Raw genomic sequence first — 26,142 nt, 5'->3', positions numbered from 1 at the left:
TAGAAATTTATTTAGCAAAGTAAAAACACAGTAGAAGGGTAAAAAAGTGGGGTACCATATGAAAGCAAATTAAATTAATAAATCTGTCATTGCATTACATGCCTTATTAAAATAAACATTAAAAAAATTAAATAATAGCACAGTGAATAAATTAGGGGGAATCATTGTCCTCATTTTCATTGATATCTTTGTTATTAAGACTTTCCAATTCTAAAAATACATATATTAAAATTAATAAAACACAACAAATATAAAAATATAGAAATTTTTTGTTTTTACCTTGCATTTCTTCTACATTCTCAACTGTATTTTGTAGCAGACTTGGCCCTGATATTCCAATTGCAAGAGCCCCAAGTGGTGCAGTAATTAGAATTGATAAAACTGATATTGTTAATATTTGAGTGGTGATATTTATAATATCGTCTGAAGCATTTAACCGACGAGCTGTGCTTAAAGCCACAGCACCGATTGCTGCCTAAAAGTGATAAAATTTCTGTTAAATCAGAAAAAAATTGTTTTTACGCAATCATAATTTTATGGTAATTATACAAAAACTCAAGTGAATGTGCATTCTGAAATTTCTTTTACTAATTTTAACCTGTACAGTTGCTTTTGGTAACCACGCAAAACAAATAAAAATCTTTTCTTTTAAGTTAAATCCAGAAAAGCAAACGGCACCGAATGTAGCCCCAACTCGAAAAATCAGTCCAATCAGTAAAACACAAACCCCAATACCTTTGAAATAGTGTCAATGTTCAGTCTAAGAATTCTTAAACTAAAATATTTAAAAAAAATATATTGTAACTTACCCACTGTAGATGCATCTATTGTTTCAATAGAAATTTCTGCTCCAATTAAACCGAATAAAAAAGGTTCAAACATCGTCCACAATACACTCATATTCTCCGATATTGGAATCTAAAATTTATAAGAAATATATTAAAAAAAATTTGTTTCTTAGTTTTTTCTTGAAGAGCTTTTTTACATACAATAAATAGGTTGATTATGCTAAAGTTTGTCATTGCATCTTAAATTACCTTTTCTTTCTGCCATCGATAAGCTGCTGTAAAAGGAGCAACAATGGCTGCTAAGGCACCAGACCCAGGAAACTCAGCAACTTGTCCTCCAAATAAAGACAAAATTCCAAAACCACAAACTAACAATGTTCGTTTAATTGTAATTTTTGACTGCATAAAAATTAAAACATTTTTAAACAATTAGGGCCTGATAAAAATATGTTGCTTCAACAGAAATTAAGTTAGTTAAATACCTGTTTAGAGTTGGGTATATACCAAAGGCCTACCCCAAGTAAAATACCAATCAGAATTCCGCCAACCATTTCTAAAGGGCCTCTTAATATCACTAATGCCAGTTCACCTAAATAAATAAACTACGGTTGAACTTTAAAACATAGTATAATTTTATATCTATAAAAATGTAATATAGGAATAAATCATTATGCAATTGTTAGTTACATGAGTACCTGATGTTTGGGTTTCTTCTATTGCAGACATAGTGGTTGAAATATTATTTAGTGTCAAGTTAATCATTGTTGTATTTAATGTTTCTTGCACAGAAGGATTTACATTTTGTTCAACTAAAAACGGGTAATATTCGAAATCATAAAAATTCCACATTCAAAATACAAAACATGCCAAACTATCTATGCAGTTTTAACAAAACCCAAACATTTATAATCGATATACTTGCCTCCTGCAAATGAAATACTCAGCATTATACTGAACCCACTAATAGCAAGAACATCATCAAAACTAGATGCAGCAACCACTAAAGTTGGAATACCTAAATTTATAATTTGGCAATTTTTAGAATTAACACATTATAACAACTTAATGTAATGCAATGTGAAACCTTTTTTGACACCGTATCGTTTTTCTTGTAATATTAAAAGAGATGGAACAATTACAGCTGGAGTAACAGCTCCAAGAACAAACCTTAAAAATAGAATATGTGTTTTAAAATTTGTATTAAGATTTTATAGAAGACACACAACTTAATTTATTAACAACATTTTTCAAAGGGGTTAATTATTATTTGGTAAATGTTTTAACCTTATTTCTATATATACCCAAGTAATAAACCCCACTCTATAGAAAACCCCAGCAACAAATAACAAGCAAGAGCACATGCAAGAGTTTCAGTGAGGCAAGGTAATGCAGTAAGTCGAATACAAGTTCCTTTCATTGTTTTTAAAGCCTAAAAAAAAATTTTAAAATAAAAAAAAAGTGCTCATAATGATATCATTTTTAAACAAATAGAATAGTTATAAATTTATTGCAAACTTAAAAAGTTACATTAGAATCTAACTCTAAGCCAGCTTTGATAAGGATAATTGCCAGAGCTAAATTTCTTAATGATGATGACCACTCTGGTTGAATAAAAAAATTTAATCCTGGGATATTTCGCAGACAAAATCCAGCAATTAACATTCCTAATAAAATAAATAAGTAATTAAATATTTTTAAATAAATGCTACATTGTACTTTACACATATACCAATACATTTATCCACATTTAGATGGTCTACAATACTTAATACAACACACATAAAAAAATATATAATTTATTTAAAATTTTCCGTTGTTTAAAAAAAAAATTAAAAAAATATTTAACACCATAAAATCTCTTTTTATAATTTGATAATAAATCAACTATAGGTCACTTACCCAGTAATGGAGGAAAGGGGGGTATTTTAGGAAATTTAATTAGGCCAACCAAAAATCCAACTAGGACACTGCAATCAAAAACTAAAATAATATTAAATATATTTCCTCCAGGAAGACAATCTTCTCCAATAATTGACCACGGCACTGCCCAAGATAAAAGCACAAATATACCTAAAACAAAAATATTTTTAAAGTTAAACAATTTTACAAAAAATTAATTTAACAACGCTATAATTTACCATCTAATTTTAAAATTCAGCATTACCGTATGTTATAATTGTTAAAAGTACGTCCAACCAGTCATCTTGGGTGGAACTTTTTCGTTCAACTAAACTTTCTTGTTCTGTACTTTCTTCCGTTTCCATGTTTATAATTTAAGTGAAACAGCAAACCGATGACCTTAATTTTTTGAAAGCACGTGAAATACAAACTGGGGGTTACCCATTTCGAATTGGGTCAGATCACACAAAATTAAATGTGAGGGGAAATGATGTATAAAGATTTATCATGATTAACTATTAATCATTGTTAAAAAAAATTAAATTTTAACTCTTTAATTTAGTTTTTTTATAAATAAATTTAAGGTACTATTAACGTCATTTTCAAAATTTTTAAATTTGGAGTTTTTAGTCATAAAAAGTATTTAAAACTTAAAATACCAGCAGCAAGCACAAAAATAGAATAGATTATAATTATACAAATATGCGCAATTAATTTTTATTAAAAAATCGACAGATTACTGCTTGCGTAATTAAAACGTCACTTCCTGTATTGGCGTCTTAAAACAGAATATTCCATCACGTGTGCACCCTTTTCTTGAATTCGACAAAAAATTGGAACGTAAGTGTTTAAGTGCGTGCACAAAATTGCAACTCCACCAATTTTGTAATACTGAAATACATTTGGCAAATCATGACCTAACGCAAGTTGCCAGATAGCTCTTTTGTGCTAAATTTGATCGACTTTTATATCTGCAATGCAAAGACGAAACCTAAAACTTAAATCGTAAAGTAATATATTTTTAACTTCTAAGTTTAAATTTGAAGTGCTTCTAAACAGTTTTAGTTTTCTTATAAATATTTTTTTATTTACACTTAAAAAATTAGCCTATTTTATTTTTGTTTTGTAACGTATGCTATATTTTATTGAAAAAATGATTTATGAAACGTAAATACTTTTTAAATAGTGTACAAAATATTAACAAAGGATAAAAAATGCATTGTAAGACAAATTTATTTGTTACAGATTATGATAATAGATTCAAGAATTTGGTACGTTTACAAAAAATTCTGAAAACGGCAGGCCTGTACTTTCTGCAGGTTCAGCAGTTTCTGATCGTGTTTGTACTGGGCTAATTAACACGTTGTGAATGTCAGGTCGGTGTTTGTCAAGTGTTACGTTCATTCCTAAATGCGGTTGCGCTCTGACATGCTGCTGCTTGAAAGCCGCATTTTTTGAAACTTGCGCTCGCGGAAAAGTCTTGTGATTTGAACGCGTATGTCCTGGTTTGCCCGAGGCAATGTGTGTTAAAGTTCCAACCACATCTGGATTAACGTTTTGTTCTTCGTTTGTCTCGGGATTTGCGGACAACAATGCCATATTTTGCCCGCCATTGTTTAGCAGTTCCACCAACGCACCTGTAGCGTCGGAAAAACTCGCGGATTTTCGATGACGAAATTTTGAACCGGACTTATCAGACGATGATGTCGATGGAAAAAACTGTGCCGTGTCGTTGGGACTTGAATCTGGCGAGGGATGCGACGAAAATGATGACGTGGAGGAAGAAAATGACGAACAGGAAGAGCAAATGCTTTTCATGTCGAGTTTAGCCTCTCTGCAACTCTCTTGAGTTAGTTTACTGACCCAGGCTTCAGCCTCGCGAACTGTGTTAGCAATGAACCGAATACTAAGCGAAGAGTCGAAATCTGTCAGCTCGAAACTTCCACCAGCGTTCTTAGTTACTTTTGCCCGACCGATTGAAATGACACAACGTGGTTTTGGTGATGATGCATTTGTGCAGTCTAGTGAGCAAAAATATACAAATATTACATACCAATAAAAGTTTACTCGATCGTTTAAAGTAGTTATGTTTCAGTTATTGCATTCAGGTGAAAGGTATAGCCTAGCTAACCTCAGCATTATTTTAAAACAAAACGCCGAGTGACATTTCCTTACCTCCTTCGGACATTGCACGCGTTTTTTGAGCGACCTTTCGTTTTTCCAGTTTGTGCCAAACGAGAAACGGGCTTGTTTCATTGGCGTAAAGTGTTACTTCACATTCCTTTGGTCGGTTCCGTTTCTTTCTCCATGGTTCATACACCTGCCCATCAAAATAACATAAAAGTTATTTAACCAACTTGAAACCACTTTATCACATCATTTTTTAAATATTTATGTCCCCGCAATAAAAGTTGACAAGTTGGCTTGTGGCATTAAAGCAAACGTGTCATAAACGTCGTAAGATAACTAATCCTTTTAAATATATTTTCCGAGAGCGATTAAATTATGACGACAACTTTTCCATCAACGATAAACCGATTAATATGCAGCGTTTAAAAACACTAACCGGATATTAAAATAAAGCGGTTTTGTTAAGGCGCCAATTTAATGTCATTTGAAGTTGAAAACGGAATAATTAAAAAATTTCCGCAGCCTACACATATCTACTTAACCCACATGACATAGTTTGCTGTTTAAATGACATGTATTATTATTGAATCAGCGTCACTTTAAAAGGCTCTTGAAAATGGGAAAAATGTAGACAAGAGCGTTTCCAATGTGTGTTATTCGTTGTGTAGTCACTACAAATTATTGTAAGAGGCTTTAGCTTAGTTCAAGCCTATACTAGAACTTACATATACAAGTACTTTGGTTTAAAATAATTTTCCGAGCTGCCGGCCATCAACATTTTAAAGTAATCAATAAAATAATTAAAAACTTTATAGAAATATTTGTGGTAAACTTAATATTTTCAAAAAATTGAATTGTTCAGCTCGGGGTACAAAGTACGGTTTAAAATTTTATTTTCGACGAATTGTTCTTATAGTTCATAAATAGCCCTGGGCCTGAATTCAAAAACGATATTAAGACATTATGTTCATGAAATGCTACAATTTAGCCTAACACGTTAACAACGGGTTTTTTACAGCCTTTACTCGGTACATTTTAACTCATGTAAATACAAATACAGTTTTTCTTGGAAATTTCGATTCATCAAAGCAGACTAATTCGTTAATTCTTTTGTCCTTATGCATCGCGTGTTTTAATCGCGTCTAAATATTTGGATTTTGAAAAACGTATCAATTTTGGATTGCTGTTAATGCATTTTAGCGTTACTGTATTGTTGACCCCATTTTTAGATGAATGAATTGTTTCCGTTTGTTTTCCAAATTTTTAACATGCCCACACATTGTGTCATTACACGAAAACGTTATATATCAACTGTTCGTAACTTTCAATATTTTATTAATGAAAACATACCTGAAGTTGGCCTTGCAGAATAGCTGTGCTAACTTGAATGCTTGTAAATAGACTGTGTTGGTCAATTTTTGGTTTCGTTGTACTTGACTTAAATAACATTCCGAGAGGTGTCATGTTTCATAAATATTTACCAAAATTAAATACTACTAAATACTATTTTAATTTCTAAATAAAATTCACTTGTTATTTATAGCTGTACGACTACATTGCTGCGGTGGCAATAGTAATTTACATGTCCATAACCAGACCAGACGGTTTATTTAACATGTATTGCTGTCTACTTCTATTAATATCACTGAACTATCACTGAATTTTTAATTTGTTATAAATAACACTAACAGTACTGGTTCCTTAAATAAAGCGCACTAAAATTAAGGCAATGTTTTAACATGGCTTGCTTTGAGTCATTTTATACTTGCTCGAAACAGCCTTCTTTTAATTAACAGCTTCTTGTTTCTGTCATAAATCAAACCAACGACTATTTTTTTACACTTCCACTGACTTATAACTGTCACTTAATTTTGTTTTGCGTACGCACTTATGTTCTAGCTATTAATTTCTCAGTTTTTGCCAGCAGTTTAGCGTTTCCCGTGAGGTCGACATACGCACACACATTGGCAGATTCTATAAAGTTAAGCGCCAAACTTTTATTCCGGTGCTGTATGACGATGCGCGCTGTTCAAAACACTGAAAAAGGATAATACAGATTTCCGAATTGCAGCGTGCTAGGCATGTAGTAAATATAGCTGAACAATTCGTCTTATTGTTTCCTGATAAAAAGACGTAGTAACTTTTCTAATAAGTTAAACCAAGAATTTATTAATTTTTCTGAAAACTAAACTGTTTATACCTAATTTGTTATAACTAATAAAATATTTTTGAACATATTTTTCACTATATTGCTTATAGCCGTTGTTGTTTCAAATTAAAATAGCTTCTGAGCCTTATATGTCACGTCTGTATCAAAGACACTCATTATATTTCAAACCCGGGTATTACATTTTTCGAGATGGAATTACCGTTATGATTTTAATGCCATATTTTTTAACATTTGATAATTTACTTGGCAACCTTTTATAAACGTTTAAGATGCAAAAACTATTGCAAAACTAAAAGAAAATTGGCAAGTTCTTTTAAATTAAAATAAACTCGGCCGACGGGTACTAAGCCTAATATTTATACGCCGATTTAAACCATTTGTTTAAGTTTTTGAATACATGATAATGGAGCTTGGTATTATAATATACACATAAAATAACAAAGGATAATAATATATAAAAGTTATTGTACAAGGATTCTTAGAATTAAAGAATTCTCAACAAAAAGTCTACAGTTATAAAAAACACAGAATTGATAAGCTACTAAATCTTTAATACCTTGTAACCTTTCTAAAAAAACACAGTTACCAAATATAACATAATCGAATATTGCATTTTTTTGGGTAAAAAATTTTGATAAATTATATGATTTTGTTTATTTAATCCCTTTAATTTATAAGTGCCACCAATTTTTTGTGTGACGCCACGAATTCTTCTTTAAAATCAGAATATTTAAGACAATAGGTTTTCAGTCACTTGGGTTTGGCGAAATGACAATCGCTAGTTGTGTTTTATTTGTTTTGTGGGACAATGATTGTGTATTATCTTTACCTAAATATAGTTTTGTTAGTTTGTAAATGCATTTTTAGAAGTTATTTTGTATTGTTGATTCGGTAAGAAAGTTTAGTCATTTAGTGTTTTGAAAATATATATGTCTGGCCATTTCCATTTTGCAAACCGAACTGCCAAAACGCAATTACTTTCTTTATCTGTTTATGATGTTTAACTTCTATTAGTTGTTTTTACGTATTTGCTTTAAATAAAAAATTGTATCATATTAAATAAAGGCCACCAATTTATATAAGTAGAACTGAAATTTAATATCTGAATATGTTGAATTTTTTCTATAGTTTAATTTTAGTTTTTCAAAGTTTAAATATCTGAATAAGTTTTTATCCTAAAATGTCCATAGATGGTGGCCCAATGATGATTCGAGCAAAAGCATCTTATAATGGTCACGTTTTCTCATTTAATGTTGAACCCACAATTCATATGGAAGATTTATGGTCAAAGGTAAAAAAATATTAGTAACACGGTTTTTTAATAAATTATTTTAATAAATTGGTCACTGTGTTCATATGGATAACCTTTTTTCTCCTTAACAAATATTGCTTTGTAAAAAAAAAACGATTTGGTTAAATACTTTTTAAAAATTTAATAGGCCTATTATTTAAAATCGACGTATACATATACAAAGTTTAAATATAGAAGTAAAAGCAAATTAATTTTAATGTATATATATATTATATATATCATTTTAATAATTTTATTTTTCATTTAGGTTCGGGTTAATTGTAGTTTCTCAGATGCTCAAGTTTTTACAGTAAAATGGTTGGATGACGAAGGAGACCCTTGTACTATTTCATCACAGGTTTGTTAACCAAATTTGTTTCTATATTTTCTGTATATATATATATTAGAGCAAGCTCAACCCAAGGTAATTGATATTCAATTGTAAAAACAATAATGTAAAAGCACAGATATTGTTTCAGCAGATTGAGAAATTCTCTTGAATACCTAAAATTGTTATATTTCTAATAAAAATTTGCTTTTAAAAGACATTTCAAGTTAAAATTTTTTCTTGTATAGTTGGAACTGTCTGAAGCTTTTCGATTATGGGATTTAAACAGTGAAAACAGTTTGTTTTTTCATATATTTCCTGGTATACCAAGTGAACCAGGTTTGCTATGTCCTGGTGAACATAAAATATACAGGTAAAGGAATCATCACTTTAATGTAGGTTTATACAAACGTTATAAACTTCTGTCTATGTTTAGTTTACCTACTTTTTGTAATCATAAAACTTTTTTTAATTAATGTTTCTATTTGGTTTATGACCCTTAAGTTACATTCTGTATAACCATTCACACTTTTAATAGTGGATACTGCATTTGTTTAAAAGGTTTAAAAAAGAAAAAACATATGTTTGGAATTTGAGCTGGCTTTTAATATTTTTAAATAAAATAAATATTAAATTCAGACGCGGTGCAAGAAGATGGTACAAGTTGAAAAGAAAGTTGAAACGATTTAAGTCGAGAAGACCAAACATTCCTATTGCCAATGGTTCTATTATTGATCAAATGGATACTAACAGTAATAAGGTAAACTCATTTTTGTACACAAATACTTTAAAGCTTAAATTATGTTTTTATTTTGTAATTAATTTAAAAAAAAACTCATTTATATATATATATACATTTTAAGTAATTTAATGATATTTGTTTGATGCAGTTCCTGTTCAGTTTTTAATTATTATCTCTAGTTACATTCTTATCATTTTAGTATGTAAAATGTTGTCTTTTATAATGAATTGTTTGTTTAAAAATGAACAGCAAGAATCTGCGCAATCCGCTAACAAAGCTGCCCCTGGATTTGGATTAAAAGATTTCGATTTACTGAAAGTGATAGGTAGAGGAAGTTATGCTAAAGTCTTACTAGTCCAATTAAAAATCACCGGAAAAATGTACGCCATGAAGGTAATAATTACTGAGTTATTTTAATTAAATTAATTTTTTTGTTGGTTTTAGGATATGTATTTGGTCCTATAATTACTATGTATTGGGTATTAAGATATGGATTATAACTTTAAACCATAAAAGAATTTCATTTTAAATTAATTGTAATATTTGAATATAAGATCAGTATTTTAGTAATTTATATGTAAACATTTACGTAATTAATAGTACAACTACTAATTTAGGTATTTGATATTTGCTGTAGGCCAATTAAGTGTGTTGTCCAAAATTTAATTATCATGCTATTTGATTTGATGTAATTATGTTTAAGGTCATCAAGAAAGAATTAGTGACCGATGAAGAAGATATTGATTGGGTCCAAACTGAAAAACATGTATTCGAAACTGCCTCAAATTATCCCTTCCTTGTTGGTTTACACTCCTGTTTTCAGGTATAATTTAAATTATTTGGTTGTTGTGTAAATAAGTATTTTATTTTAAAATGATGGGCACTTTTTATGTACATTTCATAGTTGATATTTACAGAATTTATGATGCTTTTAGTTTTATAGTCTTGCCAAATTTTTTGTGAGTTGTTTTTTTATTTTTTTTCGTTAAAGTGGTTTTATTTATATTAGACCCCAGCTAGATTATTTTTTGTGATTGAATATGTAAATGGAGGAGATTTAATGTTTCATATGCAAAGGCAGAGAAAACTACCTGAAGAACATGCCAGGTTAATTTTATTTCTATATGATTCTAACAAGAGTGTTTTTTATGAATATTGATAAATCATTTTATTATTATTTTTTTTTAATTTATTTGGCCTTTTTAAGATTTTATGCTGCTGAGATCATACTTGCCCTCCACTTTCTGCATGAGAAGGGAATAATATACAGAGATTTAAAATTGGATAATGTTCTTCTTGATAGTGATGGTCACATCAAACTTACTGATTATGGAATGTGTAAGGTAACATAAACTTGTTAAAAATGTACAAATTTTTTTTTAAGTAATAAAATAATACAAATTTAAATAAATATTTAGGATTTTTTAATTTTTTTACAAAATATTTTGATTTTAAAACCAAATTTTTATTGTTAATTTATGAATATTTATAAATTTTAGGAAGGTATCAGAAAAGGGAACCTGACTTCAACATTTTGCGGTACCCCGAACTATATTGCCCCCGAAATACTCCGCGGTGAAGATTATGATTTCTCAGTGGATTGGTGGGCACTGGGGGTCCTCATGTTTGAGATGATGGCGGGGAGAAGCCCTTTTGATATCGTGGGAATGACAGATAACCCGGATCAAAGCACAGAAGATTATTTGTTTCAGGTAAGTTTATTTTAAATTTTAATTCTAACTAGCTTTAAATATTTTTTTGTATTGCTAGCAATTAATTTAACTTTGTGAGTGCCAACCTTTTGTATCTGAAACTTGTATTAATTGGTTCAGGTTAGGGATAATTGTACTATTGTAATTAAATAAATATGATAATTATTTATGTATACATTTGTTAGTTTAATAATTGTTATTAATGTTTAACCTACAACATGATCTTTCTTTTTTGTTTCGTTAATGTATTATATTTTTATCAGGTTATTTTAGAGAAAGTTATTCGAATTCCCAGATCACTATCAGTTAAAGCATCATCAGTATTGAAAGGATTTCTCAACAAAGTACCACAGGTAAGTTTGCATTAAATATTAATTTTCACCCATTTTTGTACTTTTTCTAACTTTTTTTTTGGAATATTACAGGACAGGTTAGGTTGCAACCCAGAACAGGGTTTCCAAGATATTTTGGATCATCAATTTTTCAAGACAATTGATTGGGATCTGCTGCATGCTAAACAGGTAAATATCAACTATTATATTTTGGTTTTATAATTGTTTAAAATATTTTTTATTTAATTGTTGTTTTTTTTAGGTAATACCACCGTATAAACCTAACATTGAGGATGAGTTTGGTTTGGATAATTTCGACAAACAGTTTACTCAGGTAAGGTGTGACTTTTGTAAGCTATATTATTTCAAGTACAGATTACTTTAAATTTTGTATTTCTCCTAACCATTTACTACATTTGTAATCTAGATATTAGTCATCATTTAATTTTTTTTGAAATTTTCAACCAAATTTTTTTAGGAACCTGTTCAACTTACACCTTCCGATGTCCAAACTGTCAATAAGATAGATCAAGCTGACTTTGAAGGTTTTGAATACATCAATCCACTTTTAATGACAAGCGAGGAAGTGGTTTAATTTTTAGAAGCAAATGTTAAAAGGTTGTTCGAATATTCCAAAACATTTCTAGAAAATATTTTGGGTTATTGCGAATATCATATGTACCACAAAAATCATTTCTTATGTTTACTGCATATTTTTATACATCAAAAAACATACTGTTGCTAATATATTATATAAAACTATGACGATATAGCACAATTGTTTTAATTCTTTCTACTGTAATATATGCCCATGTTTAATTATTTTTTAACTTTAAAAATGGTGCTACCATTTATTGCATATAAAAGAGTTAAGAGAAAAATATTTTTTTTAAATATTACACATCTGTTATTAAACCATTTATCATACTTGTGTTATGTACCTTGCAATTGAAGATTGTTGTATGTAATTTAAATAATATTAAAGCCCTTCTGATGCTTTAATTTTGCCGATATCAGCAGTTCAGTCTCAATGTGAGACTCTTTAAAATTTTTTATTTGCACTTTTGCATTATAACAACTTAAATATAAGTTTAAAATTTACTTCAAAAAAAATGTGCCCACAGTTGTTACAAAACTTAAATATTTTTTGTCTTATAGTAAGCCCAGTACCAAAAACCTTACTTTTTTAAATTATAAATTAAAAAAGTGTGCTTTCTGCTTTTATATTATTATTTTTATACCTATTTCCACTTTTATGAAGTTGGTGCGTCAAAAATCAAATGTCTAAATTCACTGTATTTAATGTACAACAATAAGGTTATTCTCGCTTACAAAACTTAACCAACATTTTACCAGTTGTGTAAAAACAATTATTTCAACAGAACTTTTCTTTGTTTTTTTTTTATAAATGAAATTAACATAAATGTAATATAGAAAAAAGCCAATTAGCTAAAATTAAATGTTTTAATATTAAATCTTGTTGTTTATATATTTTTTAAATACTTATTCTGCTTATTAATAAAATATCAATAATAAAATTTATACTATGTCAATATAACAGGTTTAAATAGGTATAAAAAATAGTGAGTACCCTTTAAAAACAAAACTTTATTTTCTATTTATGATATATATAAAAAAATGAATATATTGCTAAATTTAACTAATTTTGTTCCCAATTTAGGATTACAAAACTTATTAAACTTATATATATACTTTAATTAAAAAGAAAACGCACTAAAAATATAATGAATTCTACAAAACAAAAACCATATAAATATATATAAATAATAATGGATTTTTTGTTTGGTATTAAAATTATAATAAAATTAAATCAGATATGATACATTTGAAATAAAACACATATGTTTCAACTTATATAGTAACTAAAACCATAAAGGCTAGAATATAACTTTAAATTATGATTTAAACATAAATATAAAATATGATTAAAATTTTGAAGCTAATATGTAGGCCAATAGATTTATTATTGACTGTGCTAATAGTAAAAAACTCTATATATGCTATATATTACAAGCTTCTTTAGTATATCACGCAGCAGATCTAGACCACAGGAAATATAACATTACCGCTCAACAATTAATTAATAGATTTCACAGTAACATGTTATTGTGCCTGTATTTGTTGAACAAGCCAATCCATGGCTTCTTCCAAACCAGTGCCTTTCATGGCGCTGGTTTTAAAAATTTGATATTTTCTGTCTTTAATGTTCAATAAACCGAGTTCTTTTGCTACCTCAGTTTCTGTCATTGCACCTTCGATATCTTGTTTGTTTGCAAACACAACGAGGATTGCATTTTTAAGCTCATCTTCTTCTAGCATACTAACAAGTTCTTGTTTTGAGGTAACCATTCTATCTCTGTCCATACTATCTACAACATAGATAATAGCATCCGTGTTGCTGTAGTAACATCTCCAATAAGGTCTAATACTGGTTTGACCACCTAAATCCCAAACCTGGAATTTTAAGTTTTTGTAGCTAAGTGTTTCGACGTTGAACCCAATTGTCGGTATGGTAGTAACGACCTCGCCAACTTGTAGTTTGTAGAGGATTGTGGTTTTTCCCGCACCGTCTAATCCGAGAATTAATATTCGACGTTCTTTCTGACCAAACAGGGAATTAAAAAGATTGCTAAAAATTCCTCCCATTTTTATATTGCATATACCAAAATAAATATTGCAAAATACAAGTGTAATCTAATAAAACAAAGTGTAACAAAATTAAAATTTGATAAGTTTTTTTTTCAAAATCAGTAATATTTATCACACGAAACAAATTATATATGTCGATTCTTATATTATATCTACAGATATAAGACATATTTATAAACGAAACTGGACAGCTAGTAGGGAAAAAATATCGCTTTTTGGTTCTACGTCTGGCTAGATACGCAGGTATTTCTTTTGCCTATCATTACGAATTTTTCTGCATGAATTTTTAAAGGTTATTATAATTAAATTAGGCTAAACATTGCTAACTAAGCGAAAAATCGCTTTTAAAGAAAACAAAACCGACAATACAACGGATAACGGCTTGCGTGGCATTCATATACAGGAAATCACTATAACACCACTTTAGAATTTAAAATTGCGTCATGAAGCTTTTATAGTAGATCCTAGCAGTGCTTTTCTTTTCAGCAATGTGAACTAAATTAGCTTTTCTTGTTTTGCTGTATTTACAATTTACTTCTAAATTTTTAATATTATTAAGTTAAATATAAAATTTAAAAATTCTTAAACAGCGTTTTTAACTACAATTTGTTGCAAAATTTGCTTTACGTTGTCCAAAAATTAATAAATATATGCCAATCAGAAATTGTTGTCCAGCAAGCAAGCTATTTAATCAAAATTAATGGCCAATTGTGTTATTTTTGTAAAAATAATTCTGTTTTTGACTGAAATATACACTTTGTTTTAGAGCACAAGTCAAGTGAACACTCCAAATAGTCTAACAAGCAGCTAGGCAATCAACTGCTATACTTATTAAGGTTAAATAATCAAGTACTCGTCTGTTAAATACAGGAGAGGTTGTTTTCTATAGAGTTGTCAAAAGTTGGAGTATTTTGCGAAAAAAATGATTGAAATAGGCCACTACAAATTAATTGGCTTTGGCAGAGTGTTCTTTTGCTTTTTCGCTATTGTGTAGGCTAGTTTGCTGCAATTAGGCTAGGCATAAAAATCCTGATTGTTTGAGGTTTTTAGAGCAAAGTTAAAAATCGATCAGTGGTAAATTGAACATTATTAATCGATGTAAAATGGAAATCAAAATATAAAATGTCAATGGGACAATCAAAAGAGAGTTCGGCTATGGTACGAGCTCGTGAACTTAACCGAACAAACGAAAAAAGATTGAGCGAAAACATAGACGAATTAACGTTGGAGGTTCAGAAAAAGTTGGATAAAATAAGAATCGAAGGAGAAACGACGTTAAATTTTTTACGAAAAGTGAAAATGTCGTCAGGATTTAGTGAGGTAAATAGCTTGCAACTGCTCAAAATCCCTTATAATATTTATGGAACGAAACTATCGGGACCATAAGCGTCTTGGGTTGTGGGTTTAGGAATAATATTACTAATCAAAATTTACATTTAGGAAAAAAACTTGTTGGATGATAACACAGATCAACAGTCACTTTTGGCTAAATCTCCACGTAGACTAAATTTTTCAAAGATCGACTACAAAAAAATTAAAGAGCTGTCTAAAGGGTAAATCAGCACATTTTTCCCTTACAAAACTAATATTATTTTAAAACAAGACTTGTTGTCAAGGTTGGAAACTAACGTTGAACACCCAGCTGCCAGTGGAAACCCGATACCTGTGCGAAAAGTTCATCCTTGGACAATAGCAGCAGCTAAAGTTTTATCGCGTAAACCCAATCCCGTTGGAAGAATAAGACGACATAGCGTTGGTTCGGAAGAAGTAGATGACAACTCCTCTGACGATGGCTCAGATATTACTCCGTTAAGTAGAGTAAAGAAACGCGCCGGGCAAAAGAGGTGGGCTAAAGCAAAGCAGCCACATGTATAACTTGAAAATTTTAAATTATATATAAACTTAAATAAACTATATCATATTTAGACTTAAAGCACAGTCAATGCGGCGAACATCTTTGCCAACTATTCGAGAATCTCGAGCATCGGTTGATGTTCAGAAAGACGATCAAAAACGCGCAGAAAAAAACACTATACAAGCAAGTCTTGTTAAATTAAAACAAAGACGAAGTTTCTCTTGCTAAAAAAAGAACGCCGGTGACCGTGGCTTTTAAAATGCTTTTAAAACCTCATTTTTATGAATTTTTGCACTGTGGTGATGGCTAGTCTGAAAAACGAAGCTAAACTTAAAGCAATCTTGTTTTTTAAGTTGCGGATGACGTATTTTACTATTACGCGTGGTGTAAAAGTGGCTCCCATGGATACAATACAGCAAACAGTTTAACTTTCAAACTGCAAATGCTTGTAACTAAATCAAAAATATTCTTGTTTTATATAAAGATAGTTTATGACAAACATTTTACACACAGATTTTTAAATTTTGGACATACGCTAATTATACCTAATGATTAATTTTATTTTTAAAATGTTATTTTTTGAATTTTTTACATATTGTAATGTTGTTAAAAAATATTTAGAGACATTTTTTAAATTTTATGTCATATGTCAATTATTACAAATAAATTAAGTTATGACACATCAAGGCGCTGCACTGCAAACATACAACAATGAGTTAGTAAAATGCATCGAAGATTTATGTGCTAAAAGAGACGATTTGCATCGAAAGGCTATGCAAGAAGAAGAAGAAAAACTAAAATTACAAAATGACATTCGAATCCTAACTGAGCGACTTGCTAAAGTGAACGAAAGCTTAGCAAAAAAAATGGCAGCCAGAAACGAGTTTGATAAAACTATTTCAGAGACCGAAGCAGCTTATATGAAGATTTTAGAAACTTCGCAAACACTTTTAAGTTCAGTCAAGGGGAGTATTCAGCATATGGATGGGGGAAGAAAATATGAAGTTGACTATAAATCTCATGATTGAAATTTAAATTTTTTTTTAAACACACTTATTTCAATAATAAGTTTTTTTAAAGTTGTCATTGTACTGTAAGAGTTGCAACACTAATAGCTTTATGTTCTTTGTTTTTGATGAAGATATTTCTTTATTAAAACATTTATATTTTGTGAAATGAACTGCTCTGCTGTTTGAAGACAATTTGTTTAATGTTTTCACTTTATTATTTTTATTGATCTGTAAACTATATTATAATGACATTTAAAAATTTGTGTATAAAGTTAAATATTTCTTTTATATGTGCAACAGCTTATACATGCCTGTATTGAATAATAACACTCCGCTGTACTTTTCTTTTTACCCACATTCTGATCTTTTTTTAAAAAACATACAAAACTTTGTATTTAAAATTAAAGAAGGATTTTTAACCATGCTAATATCTTTCTTTTTAGATTGTTATAGACAATGCCAATATTGTTAAGTTTTAATAAATATTAAGAGTTTGTAAAAACGGAAGTAAAATATGGATCCAGAGTTAAACAAAATGGCTCAAAATGTTGGATATGTTTTAAATAAACTTGGTGGAAGTACTTTGCATGTTCAACTCAAACGTGCAGCACAGGTAAAAATAAGTAATTTTGTTATTAAAAATAAAGCTTTTTTTAAAATCCTTCTTTGTGTTGTACAGTGTGTAACTCTCATTGGAAAAAAAACACTACAATTTAAAAATATACCTAGTTAGTTTATGGTTATGTTTTCGATTATGTTTTTTGTTTTAGACTTTTTTAATTCATAACAGAATTATTTTTAGCATGAAGTTGAAAAATCAACAGTATTGGCTGCAACTTTAAAAGAAGATGTTATTAAAGCATTTAAGACTTCAGGATGGGAAAAATTACTTCGAAACGATGTTTTTTCTTATCTTAGTTCGTATGTTGATTTAAACATTTATTAAACAGACAATAGATAAGATATTCATAAATTCTAAGCCTAAATATCAATTTGCTGAAGTAAATTTTTTAACTATATTTTGTGTTTAATGTAACATATCCTTATAATTACTTAAAAAAAACTTTAAAATTTGTTTAGAGTAAATGGTTCTATGGACAACTCTATACCATATGAATGCCAAAAAGAACCTTTAATGTACATGAGAAAGGCACAGGTAACATAAAACATGTTCTTTATATAGCAAAAATCGACTGCATAAAATTTATAGCCCATAAGTAAGACAAGCATTAAGTGTGTAACAAAGACTGTTTAAAAAAAGGCAAACTGGGAAAGAAGAATACTGAAGAGTTTGAATAGTATGTGTACTGACCTGAGTATTCCACTTGCGAGGAAAAGACCGGGGGATGAACAGAGGGATTTGTTGCATAAGTGGAATGAAATGGGGACTGATGAACCAGGTAAAAAATGAGACTATAGTTTTTTTATATTGTTTTTTTTTGAATAAAACTGTATCAATAGTGTTTTAATATAGTCTAATTGTACAGATCTCAGTCACTTTCGGCCAGTTTATGCCCCAAAAGATTTTCTCGAAGTGATAACAAGTTTGAGGAACCCAAATTATGCAAGTTTAACAGGTTGTGAAGTGGATGATTCACTGCAACATATTGAAGGTCATTTAGGACTTATTCAAGTTCCTTTAGAAATACCAAGTACCTCTGAATTGGTAGGCAAAATATGATTTTTTTTGTGTATTTAATAATTGTTTTTTTAATGGTTTATGTTTTTATTTTCTATTATTTTTTTGATGTAATGGTATTATGTTTAGTGTTTTGAAGTTTAGTTATTTTTATTTACTAATGCTGTAGATTTTGTCACAACAAATCAATATATATATATATATTTTTTAGCAAAAAACATTTTCAGAGTTTGGTCCAGGCATAGGACATACAGGGTTAGATGATAGCGTGGATGTTCAATATGAAACTTTTCAGATAGAGAGAAACAAGTTGGCAAAAAGAGGTTTAATTTAATATTAATTGCTTGTTATGATATTTCGTTTGTTAAGACAAAATAGTTTCCTTGGCCAATAGTTTAAGACATATGATTATTATCTATTATATAACTTAGAAAGGTTATAAAAAATGTGTTTTCTATGTTAAAAAATTTGTTTTTATGTTTAAAATTGTAGTTTTATTTTAAGTTTATGCCAATCACTTAATTTTTCAGTTAACTTTATTTTTTTAGTTCTTGATGAAGGTAGAAGTGATCTTGCTCAATATTTTTGTTGTAGAGGATGTCCTGGGGGGAACAGAGCAGATCTCTGGCAACTTTCACTAGGTGTCACTATTAATCATTTGGTGATTACTGTTTCAATATTTTTAAACTTAAGTTTAATAAAACTTGGATTTTGTAGAAAACTAACAAAATACAGATACCGACTATATATTCACTACAAAACACTTTTATGCTTGGCTTGTGGAAAATTCCATTTTTGTATTTTTTTTACTTTTTCTGTAATAGTAATTTATATTTTAGGATATTTTAAAGTATGAACAGTTAAAGGGTTATGTTTTACAACATGATCTACTTGTAGACAGCCTAATATACAAGGTATGTGGTCAGTTTTATTAATTTATTAATACAACTAAAGATGCCAACAAAAAAATGGGCATTTATTTACATTTTCAGGATGTGAAACTAACATCAGTAAATGACGATTACTACTTTGTGTTTGAAGATTATTTGTACCAAGTTTTATTGGTGTTTTCTCGCGACACAACAGTGCTTGAACATTTTAACCAAAGTAGTGCCACGCCACCAAAATCTTTTATTAAAGGTAACTATTTACAGAAATTTTAGAAAAATTCTTTATGTATTTGACATTTGTTAGGAATAATTTAAGTTTAAATAATAAAAATATATTGTATTGCACTTACCATTTAAAAAGCTTAAAATTAATAAAATTTTATTGCATTTTGAAGTAAAATCATGCACAAAAGCACCTGATTCTAATTTACAAGAAAGTGTAAAAGAAGTTTTGCCTAATAACGAAAATAGTGAAACTAAAAAGGAAATAGCAAAAAGTTGGCATTCAAATAAGTTGTCAAATAATTTCAATTTAGTTGAAAATGAAGGTTTATATTATCATTGTAGTCATTTCATTTAATAGTATATAAATGAAAATTTGTTGTCATTTTTAAGGGTGTTGTCAATTGATATTGTCATTAACAATTTTAAATTTTATTTAAATAATGTTGTTGTACTCAGAAGCATGAATGTTGTGGGGTATATCATTATAATGTGAACTATATTTTTATTTTGGTATGTTAAATAGAATTTATACTGTATATAAATTTTGATAGTTATATCATACATACTAATTTAGTTTACATTAGAAGACTAATAAGCTCCATATATTAGTTATTGAGTTGTTACTATATAAGAAATTCTTTTATTTTTTGTAAAATTAATATAGTAAATGTTACGATTAAAAATTAAAGTTCATTTCCTTATTTTATTTATATTTTTTTTTAATTTTAGGTAAACTTGGCCAAGAAGAATATTCAGTAGTCTACCCACCTAATGGTGTTATTCCATTTCATGGATTTTCAATGTTGGTGACCCCACTTTGTTACCTTTACTCTGATCCTATCCCTTTATATTTTCTATTCAGGAGGTTGTATATGAAACATTTTCATCGGTTGCATGCTATTTCATCCCATCCTCAAGTAAAATACTTCATTTTTTCTAAACTTTAACATTTTTGTTGCTTATTTAACTTAAGACACTGTTTAATTTTTTTGTTTTAAAAGATTTTAAATTTCTTATAGGGAATAATATCTTTATGTTTTTTGTTCGAAACTCAATTTCAAACTTTACATCCAACTTTATTTCGACATTTACAAGAAATAGGTTGCCAACCGTAAGTTTTTTATTTCCAATTTCTGAAATTAATCTATTGTATTTCTAAAATTATTTATCTGTTTATGGAATTCTTATAAATTCACCCAATTTTTTTATTTTAGATTGAAAATTGCTTTTAAATGGTTAGTTCGTGCTTTCTCTGGTTATCTTTCAACCGACCAACTTCTATTATTGTGGGATAGAATAATTGGTTATGACAGTCTTCATTTATTACCGATGCTTGCTATTTCAATTTTCTTATTTAGGCAATCTAACTTGCTTCAAATTACCTCACCTAGTTGTATAGAGGTTTGTTTTACTACCTATATCTTATATTTTTATGAAGTTTTTTTGTAATTTTTTAACTTGTTTACGTTTAGGCATCATTATCAGACTTGTCCACTGTACAGGTTATTCCCTTACTGCAGCTTGTGTTATTTCCAAGATAATAATATTCAACAGGTTTGTTGTTCGTTTTTTATTTACTTTTTTATTTGCTTAACTAATTATTTATACAAATTTATTTTTTAATATTTAGGAGCAATATAAAAGAAACCTTCTACCAGTTGTTCATAGGTTAGATTTAAGTAAGGTCCGAGTTATAGTCGAAGTACAGTGAAGACGGAAATTTTAGTATACTTGTTTTGTATTGATATAAAATACAATTTCAATTAAAATGCACAATCAAATCGTAAGATAAATAATACGAAATTCATTATTACGATCTACAAAACTTTTAATTCATGATTAGACGATTAAAAATTGCCTACAACGACAATTTTTGATAATAATTTATTTCCTAAAATGTTGACTGAAACGGTTTGCATAAGCGGTATGCTGTTTACCCTTCTTACGATACTTCATACATTTTGTTAAAAGATGTAGTTTATAGTCTGGTATCTTTGTCATCTATCATAAGGTCCAGATAATCAGGTTTAAGTAAATCTAATTGTCCTGCTTCAAACTGTAGAATTTCACCATTTTGCGTTATTGGTTCAACCTGTAAAAAATGAAGCAATCAGAAAACTGTGAATATTTATACATTTATGTATCTTAACACTGTTATGCTTTTAAACTACTGTTCTATTTAATCAAGGTTAATAAACCACCCATACTATAAACTTTCTCTTAGGTTGTAACTTACCTTGTGATATTCAACAAGTTCAGTTAAACTTTCGTGCCGTATTTGGTCATTACCGAAGAAATGATAACATTGAGGTTCTGAAGCATCGATTAAAAAGTGTTTGACTCTATCATTTGCTCTAAAATTATTTATTAACAGGTTAGGTTGAGAGACATTATTAGAAAATGTATTTGGGAAATTTTTATGCAGTTTCGGAGGTTTTTTATTTCTGTGGATCTTCTTAGTTGTGTCAAGCATAAAAATCAAACTAGTTATGTACAAGCGACATTTTTTGTACGAGGTTTATTTTTTGTACACATAATCATTTGCTTAAAATTTTATGTTATGTTGATGTGTCCATGGCCTACCTGTAAGTTAGTGCATAGCCCCACATTTTGTCGCTTAATCGAATCAAGTAATCTCCAGGTTTTCGTAAGTGGGATTCAGAGTCCATTCGACCTATGATACCTAGAAATCGCCACATTAAATCAATATTTATTTAAAAGAATTGAAAGAATTGTCCTTTTACATCAAAATTTTAAGGGTAAACAATATGTTTAAGCTGCTAGAACTTCAGAATTTGTTAAAAACTTACCGTGAAACCATTGTGGGACAACTCCAGGTTTTAATTCGGGCCAGACATTTCTAATTTGAGTTTCTTGAAACCAACTAAAAACTTCTTTTTTGTTGTTGGGTTTTATTGATTTCCCTGGTCTGAATAAATCAACAAAAGTTAACATATTATTTCCTGGTTTTGTATGTTGAATATTTACAAAACCATGTATACCAATGTTAACCTTAATACGTGCGTGTTTAAATATATAGACTCAATTAGTTTAAACAGAAAGCAAGGTGAAATAGTTACCAACGTAAATTTGACTTACACAGAAAGAGGGTGGAGTGTTCGAATGTTATTTGGTTTTGGCGGGAGGGTAGGACGTGTTCTTAATAAAGGTGGATGCTGTTTGTCGCTTGATAGTCTTTTAACTCTTTCCTTTACAGTATTGAACGTACTGCTTTGGTCTAAAGCTATCTGGGATTGTCTACGTACTTCAATGCTTGCTTTTCGAGCGCGAAAACTCCGCCTTTGGTCTTCTTCCTTATACTTTAACACTGTGTTTATAAAGTTTGTTTATTAAGGTAATTAGCAACGTTTTAATGTACAAAGCCTTATCAAAGTGGCCAAACCTTGCGCTATTTATAGTAAATTTAATCATTAATGTCGCATACCCGACTTTTATTTGTTTAAAAGTTACAACTTAAGGTCAATGTTAAGGCATGCTTACAGTAGTGCAAGTACAAACTTGTTTTTATTAAATGTTTAGTTCTTTGAACTACTTGCCTTTCGGTTTAATTGTAGGTAAAAAATCGTGTTTAAAATGTATAATTCTAAGTATAAGTAATAAAACTTACGTTGTTTTTCCCATTCCTCGTTCGATACCACATTGTTAGTTTTTAATGGTTCAAAATCTGAAAAACAAAATAAAAAATTTCTGACTAGATGGTAATACCTAAAATTTGTTTAAGGTATACAATGTATACACAAAAATAAAAAACACAGGGTACCCACTTTTTTTATAAAAACCTATTTAATTTGATACATGTTTTGTTAGACAACATTAAACTTACTTTCATATCCACTATCAACTTTAGTTGTTGCATTGTTTTTAGAGCCATTTAGTTGCTTTTCATTGGTTGGTTTACTTTTGATTGGTGGCTTTTTAACTATTGTTGGTTGTAAGACTGGTACAGATTGTTGTTTGACTGGAACTGATCTGTTAAGAATTGGTTCTTTTTGCTGATTGACCATGTGTTTTGGTGGGGTTATCGGCCTAACGCAAGTGATAACTTTTTTGTCAGGATTTCGAAGACTTTGACTTTTCTTAAGAATAACAAGATTGTTTAGGATAAATGTTGTAAAATAGAGCTCTAATTTGATAAATTTAACTAATATTTTTACAATTTTATCCTTAAAAAAGGACCTAGTGATTATGCATAGGATAACATTTGTTATTCCGTTTTAGTCCCTAGTTGACTTTGGCAAGTATATTATTGGTTTTAATGAGAATTACATCCAAGGTCTAAGTGGTGACTGAAATTATTTTCGAATTTATTAATTCTCTTACTGTTATTTTTATTTCTTTTCGCGCTAAACAAGGTGATACTTTTCTTGCGGAGTTTGGCGAATTTCTCATATTTTTCTTTTCCAAAGGTGGGGTCCTACTGTAACCCATCATTAACTTATTTGTCGTTCCACGTGCTTTTAAGATCATATCTTCTTCCACAACAGCCTGGATAGCGGCTTCCATCTTTTTATCCCTACAAAAACAAATAAATAGTGTTAATGGTCTGTACATTTGGAAAGTTCGTTACTTTGCAATTGTTTTTAGTTTAGGTTAGGGCCTTTTATACAAAGCACATTTAAATATTACTCAGAGACCTTGTAGACATTAGATAACTTAAAAACAAAACAAAAATGATTCATTTTTAATTCAATTAAAAATATTGATTTTATAACTATCATATCGCTTAGTTTTGATAAATTTTATTTGCTTATCGTATGCGCAAACAAACTGATTAGTAGATAATTTTTATCAGTGACGTCACGATTAACTAAAAACAATTTTCTCAACAATATTGTGTTGATTGCCTTTTGTAAATAAACACTTTGTATGATGTATTTAATTACGTTAATAGGCCATGTGCGTTAAATTGGATATGACATAAATATTTACATAACTACTGAAAAGTTCAATTTTGAACTTAAGCTATTAAAGAAGATTTTTAAATTTGATAAAAGTTGATATTTTCTTACTCTAATTTTTTCCATTTTTCCTTGACGGTTTGACCATCTTCGCCAAAAACCCATGTCCAGGGCTGACCGCGCTTGTCTTCTAAAAATCGAACTTGTTTTCCTGTAAATTAAACAAATCCTTTATTTAGAAAATAATATTACTAGGTAAGGTTATAATATGGAGATCGATAAGTGATTCGACCTTGATAAAGGTTTAAAATTGTTATGGTAACTAAAACCAATAATCAAGGACAGCATGACGCAGGGTAAAAACCAAACCCGGGACCCTTTTGTTTGGAGCGATGTTGCATTGATTTTTAAATTTAAAATTTTGTTACAACACATTTTGCAAAAAATTTAAATAAATATTATACCGCAGGGATTAAGTAAAAATCGAAAAGGGAAGTTCAATTTGAAAAACAAAGAGTAAATATTTACAGAGCGTTTTGTGAAGTAGGTTTTTGCAAACAAACTAATACCCTTGAGTACCTACTTCATGTTTGTTAAGAATTGGATAATGTTTAATTGAAATAAATAATTTTCTATAGAAAGTCATCAGGAAACATATTTCATCCCACAAATAAACGTCAAAACGTTTAATAAAACAAACTCGCCTCTTTTACGATCATAAGGCAAATATTTAAATAAAAGTTACTACCTCTTTGCTAGGCTAAACTTTATACCACATTCTTTTTTGGTATTTTAATATGAATAAGAACTATAAACATTTATTTGCAAAAATTACTTTAATATTTGCGCATACCTTTATTGTTGTTTTTTGCTGCTTTTCCGTTAGATTTTGCAAATTTATTTTCTTTTTCGTAATATCTTCGAACCTGGTAAAAAATATTTTTTTAAATTTTTTTTTGAATATAACACAACAATAATTCAGTCTTTTGGCATTTAAAATTAATATCTCAATTTTCTTACACAAAATATACCTGCTCTTGTCGTATTTTTAAAAATAAAATCTCCTTTTGCTCCTCAGGTAGTTCTGCTAAAATCTCAGGATCAACATACATATCACGCAAAATTTGTTGCAACATGATTTTAAATTAGGTTAACACAATTTTTCAAAATAGCAATTTTTCTGCGAAATATAAACGAAGATATGCTACATGATTTTTGGTGTATAGCCTGAAGTAGCACATAAATTATTACCTGTATTCTGTATACTTACCAAGTCTTAACTGCCTCATTAATCTACATTTCAAAGTCTAGGTATATATCATACCACTGTTCAGCTGGTAAAAACTGTATTCGGGTTTGAAGCCATTTTATAACAACTTGCTGGGGTTAAATATTAACTCTTATGTAAACACCGATTTTGTTTGGCCATTAAGTAAACCTTTTAACGCACTGAATATGACAGCTATTGTCACTTGTAACCAGGTAAAGACCAGTAAAGTTTGTTTGTACTTCAATAAACCATTCTTAAAAACATTGCCCGTC

The 26,142-nt window shown here is 29.2% G+C and overlaps 8 protein-coding genes across 10 annotated transcripts; 4 read left to right on the top strand and 4 right to left on the bottom strand.

The window, feature by feature from the left end:
- Window positions 1-17: 17 nt before the first annotated feature.
- Window positions 18-3,082, bottom strand: LOC145749928 (sodium/hydrogen exchanger 9B2-like). 2 transcript variants are annotated; one of them, XM_082565815.1, is made up of 13 exons: window positions 2,953-3,082; window positions 2,688-2,858; window positions 2,316-2,452; window positions 2,090-2,217; window positions 1,873-1,955; window positions 1,711-1,803; window positions 1,484-1,597; window positions 1,271-1,377; window positions 1,038-1,187; window positions 810-918; window positions 599-735; window positions 280-475; window positions 18-210 (listed from the first exon to the last, which is right to left on the bottom strand). In XM_082565815.1, exons 1-13 carry the CDS (start codon window positions 3,050-3,052, stop codon window positions 152-154), a joined length of 1,584 nt encoding a protein of 527 aa, XP_082421941.1. In that variant the 5' UTR covers window positions 3,053-3,082; the 3' UTR covers window positions 18-151. The 2 variants fall into 2 exon arrangements, with proteins under 2 accessions (XP_082421941.1, XP_082421951.1); XM_082565825.1 differs by lacking the exon at window positions 599-735 and having other exon boundaries at window positions 101-210.
- A 715-nt stretch (window positions 3,083-3,797) lies between these two features.
- On the bottom strand, window positions 3,798-6,328 carry LOC145749942 (uncharacterized). The gene is made up of 3 exons (XM_082565837.1): window positions 6,168-6,328; window positions 4,863-5,007; window positions 3,798-4,708 (listed from the first exon to the last, which is right to left on the bottom strand). The coding sequence occupies exons 1-3, from the start codon at window positions 6,279-6,281 to the stop codon at window positions 3,948-3,950; spliced, it is 1,020 nt and encodes a 339-aa protein (XP_082421963.1). The 5' UTR covers window positions 6,282-6,328; the 3' UTR covers window positions 3,798-3,947.
- Window positions 6,329-8,120: 1,792 nt separating this feature from the next.
- On the top strand, window positions 8,121-12,786 carry LOC145764047 (protein kinase C iota type-like). Its single transcript, XM_082575615.1, has 13 exons — window positions 8,121-8,278; window positions 8,547-8,636; window positions 8,855-8,979; window positions 9,246-9,366; window positions 9,598-9,741; window positions 10,052-10,171; window positions 10,358-10,455; window positions 10,556-10,691; window positions 10,848-11,060; window positions 11,324-11,413; window positions 11,486-11,581; window positions 11,655-11,726; window positions 11,871-12,786. Exons 1-13 carry the CDS (start codon window positions 8,168-8,170, stop codon window positions 11,985-11,987), a joined length of 1,533 nt encoding a protein of 510 aa, XP_082431741.1. The 5' UTR covers window positions 8,121-8,167; the 3' UTR covers window positions 11,988-12,786.
- A 326-nt stretch (window positions 12,787-13,112) lies between these two features.
- On the bottom strand, window positions 13,113-14,106 carry LOC145740717 (ADP-ribosylation factor-like protein 1). Its single transcript, XM_082558547.1, has one exon. It carries the CDS (start codon window positions 14,057-14,059, stop codon window positions 13,517-13,519), a length of 543 nt encoding a protein of 180 aa, XP_082414673.1. The 5' UTR covers window positions 14,060-14,106; the 3' UTR covers window positions 13,113-13,516.
- Window positions 14,107-14,958: 852 nt separating this feature from the next.
- On the top strand, window positions 14,959-16,150 carry LOC145763954 (uncharacterized). The gene is made up of 4 exons (XM_082575509.1): window positions 14,959-15,382; window positions 15,503-15,615; window positions 15,679-15,906; window positions 15,989-16,150. Exons 1-4 carry the CDS (start codon window positions 15,185-15,187, stop codon window positions 16,143-16,145), a joined length of 696 nt encoding a protein of 231 aa, XP_082431635.1. The 5' UTR covers window positions 14,959-15,184; the 3' UTR covers window positions 16,146-16,150.
- Window positions 16,151-16,571: 421 nt separating this feature from the next.
- LOC145763955 (microtubule nucleation factor SSNA1-like) lies at window positions 16,572-17,371 on the top strand. Its single transcript, XM_082575510.1, has one exon. The coding sequence runs from the start codon at window positions 16,592-16,594 to the stop codon at window positions 16,943-16,945; it is 354 nt and encodes a 117-aa protein (XP_082431636.1). The 5' UTR covers window positions 16,572-16,591; the 3' UTR covers window positions 16,946-17,371.
- Window positions 17,372-17,375: 4 nt separating this feature from the next.
- Window positions 17,376-21,874, top strand: LOC145763952 (TBC1 domain family member 19-like). Of its 2 annotated transcripts, XM_082575507.1 has the most exons (15): window positions 17,376-17,540; window positions 17,730-17,848; window positions 18,008-18,083; window positions 18,189-18,327; window positions 18,415-18,593; window positions 18,778-18,889; window positions 19,115-19,227; window positions 19,406-19,480; window positions 19,559-19,706; window positions 19,852-20,004; window positions 20,411-20,598; window positions 20,701-20,792; window positions 20,896-21,082; window positions 21,154-21,235; window positions 21,312-21,874. In XM_082575507.1, the coding sequence occupies exons 1-14, from the start codon at window positions 17,442-17,444 to the stop codon at window positions 21,220-21,222; spliced, it is 1,749 nt and encodes a 582-aa protein (XP_082431633.1). In that variant the 5' UTR covers window positions 17,376-17,441; the 3' UTR covers window positions 21,223-21,235; window positions 21,312-21,874. The 2 variants fall into 2 exon arrangements, with proteins under 2 accessions (XP_082431633.1, XP_082431634.1); XM_082575508.1 differs by lacking the exon at window positions 19,852-20,004.
- On the bottom strand, window positions 21,660-25,736 carry LOC145741464 (SH2 domain-containing protein 4A-like). Its single transcript, XM_082559062.1, has 11 exons — window positions 25,632-25,736; window positions 25,454-25,526; window positions 24,712-24,811; window positions 24,023-24,215; window positions 23,526-23,778; window positions 23,310-23,363; window positions 22,781-23,009; window positions 22,492-22,610; window positions 22,265-22,364; window positions 21,918-22,035; window positions 21,660-21,773 (listed from the first exon to the last, which is right to left on the bottom strand). Exons 1-11 carry the CDS (start codon window positions 25,734-25,736, stop codon window positions 21,660-21,662), a joined length of 1,458 nt encoding a protein of 485 aa, XP_082415188.1.
- Between the last annotated feature and the right edge of the window lie 406 nt (window positions 25,737-26,142).

The sequence above is a fragment of the Corella eumyota genome, chromosome 1, assembly GCF_963082875.1.
Source record: "Corella eumyota chromosome 1, kaCorEumy4.1, whole genome shotgun sequence".
Lineage (NCBI taxonomy): Eukaryota > Metazoa > Chordata > Ascidiacea > Phlebobranchia > Corellidae > Corella > Corella eumyota.
Note: the sequence above shows the minus strand (reverse complement) of the source record. Positions and strands in the feature narration are given on the sequence as shown.

Bases quoted from the DNA above. Each gene is read 5' to 3' on its own strand.
- LOC145749928 (XM_082565815.1), bottom strand. From the start codon at position 3,052: ATGGAAACGGAAGAAAGTACAGAACAAGAAAGTTTAGTTGAACGAAAA. The intron at 2,859-2,952 runs GTAATGCTGAAT...TTTTTGTTTTAG, and splicing joins TTTAACAATTATAACATACG to GTATATTTGTGCTTTTATCT. The intron at 476-598 runs GTTAAAATTAGT...TATCACTTTTAG, and splicing joins TACCAAAAGCAACTGTACAG to GCAGCAATCGGTGCTGTGGC.
- LOC145749942 (XM_082565837.1), bottom strand. From the start codon at position 6,281: ATGACACCTCTCGGAATGTTATTTAAGTCAAGTACAACGAAACCAAAA. The intron at 5,008-6,167 runs GTATGTTTTCAT...TTTGATGGGCAG, and splicing joins TTCTGCAAGGCCAACTTCAG to GTGTATGAACCATGGAGAAA. The intron at 4,709-4,862 runs GTAAGGAAATGT...TTTGCTCACTAG, and splicing joins GCGTGCAATGTCCGAAGGAG to ACTGCACAAATGCATCATCA.
- LOC145764047 (XM_082575615.1), top strand. From the start codon at position 8,168: ATGTCCATAGATGGTGGCCCAATGATGATTCGAGCAAAAGCATCTTAT. The intron at 8,279-8,546 runs GTAAAAAAATAT...TTTTTCATTTAG, and splicing joins TGGAAGATTTATGGTCAAAG to GTTCGGGTTAATTGTAGTTT. The intron at 9,742-10,051 runs GTAATAATTACT...ATTATGTTTAAG, and splicing joins GAAAAATGTACGCCATGAAG to GTCATCAAGAAAGAATTAGT.
- LOC145740717 (XM_082558547.1), bottom strand. From the start codon at position 14,059: ATGGGAGGAATTTTTAGCAATCTTTTTAATTCCCTGTTTGGTCAGAAA.
- LOC145763954 (XM_082575509.1), top strand. From the start codon at position 15,185: ATGTCAATGGGACAATCAAAAGAGAGTTCGGCTATGGTACGAGCTCGT. The intron at 15,383-15,502 runs GTAAATAGCTTG...ATTTACATTTAG, and splicing joins TGTCGTCAGGATTTAGTGAG to GAAAAAAACTTGTTGGATGA. The intron at 15,907-15,988 runs GTGGGCTAAAGC...TATCATATTTAG, and splicing joins AAACGCGCCGGGCAAAAGAG to ACTTAAAGCACAGTCAATGC.
- LOC145763955 (XM_082575510.1), top strand. From the start codon at position 16,592: ATGACACATCAAGGCGCTGCACTGCAAACATACAACAATGAGTTAGTA.
- LOC145763952 (XM_082575507.1), top strand. From the start codon at position 17,442: ATGGATCCAGAGTTAAACAAAATGGCTCAAAATGTTGGATATGTTTTA. The intron at 18,084-18,188 runs GTAACATAAAAC...GTTTAAAAAAAG, and splicing joins TGTACATGAGAAAGGCACAG to GCAAACTGGGAAAGAAGAAT. The intron at 18,328-18,414 runs GTAAAAAATGAG...CTAATTGTACAG, and splicing joins AATGGGGACTGATGAACCAG to ATCTCAGTCACTTTCGGCCA.
- LOC145741464 (XM_082559062.1), bottom strand. From the start codon at position 25,736: ATGTTGCAACAAATTTTGCGTGATATGTATGTTGATCCTGAGATTTTA. The intron at 23,779-24,022 runs GTAAGAGAATTA...GTTATTCTTAAG, and splicing joins GAAAAGAAATAAAAATAACA to AAAAGTCAAAGTCTTCGAAA. The intron at 22,365-22,491 runs GTAAGTTTTTAA...GGCGATTTCTAG, and splicing joins TGTCCCACAATGGTTTCACG to GTATCATAGGTCGAATGGAC.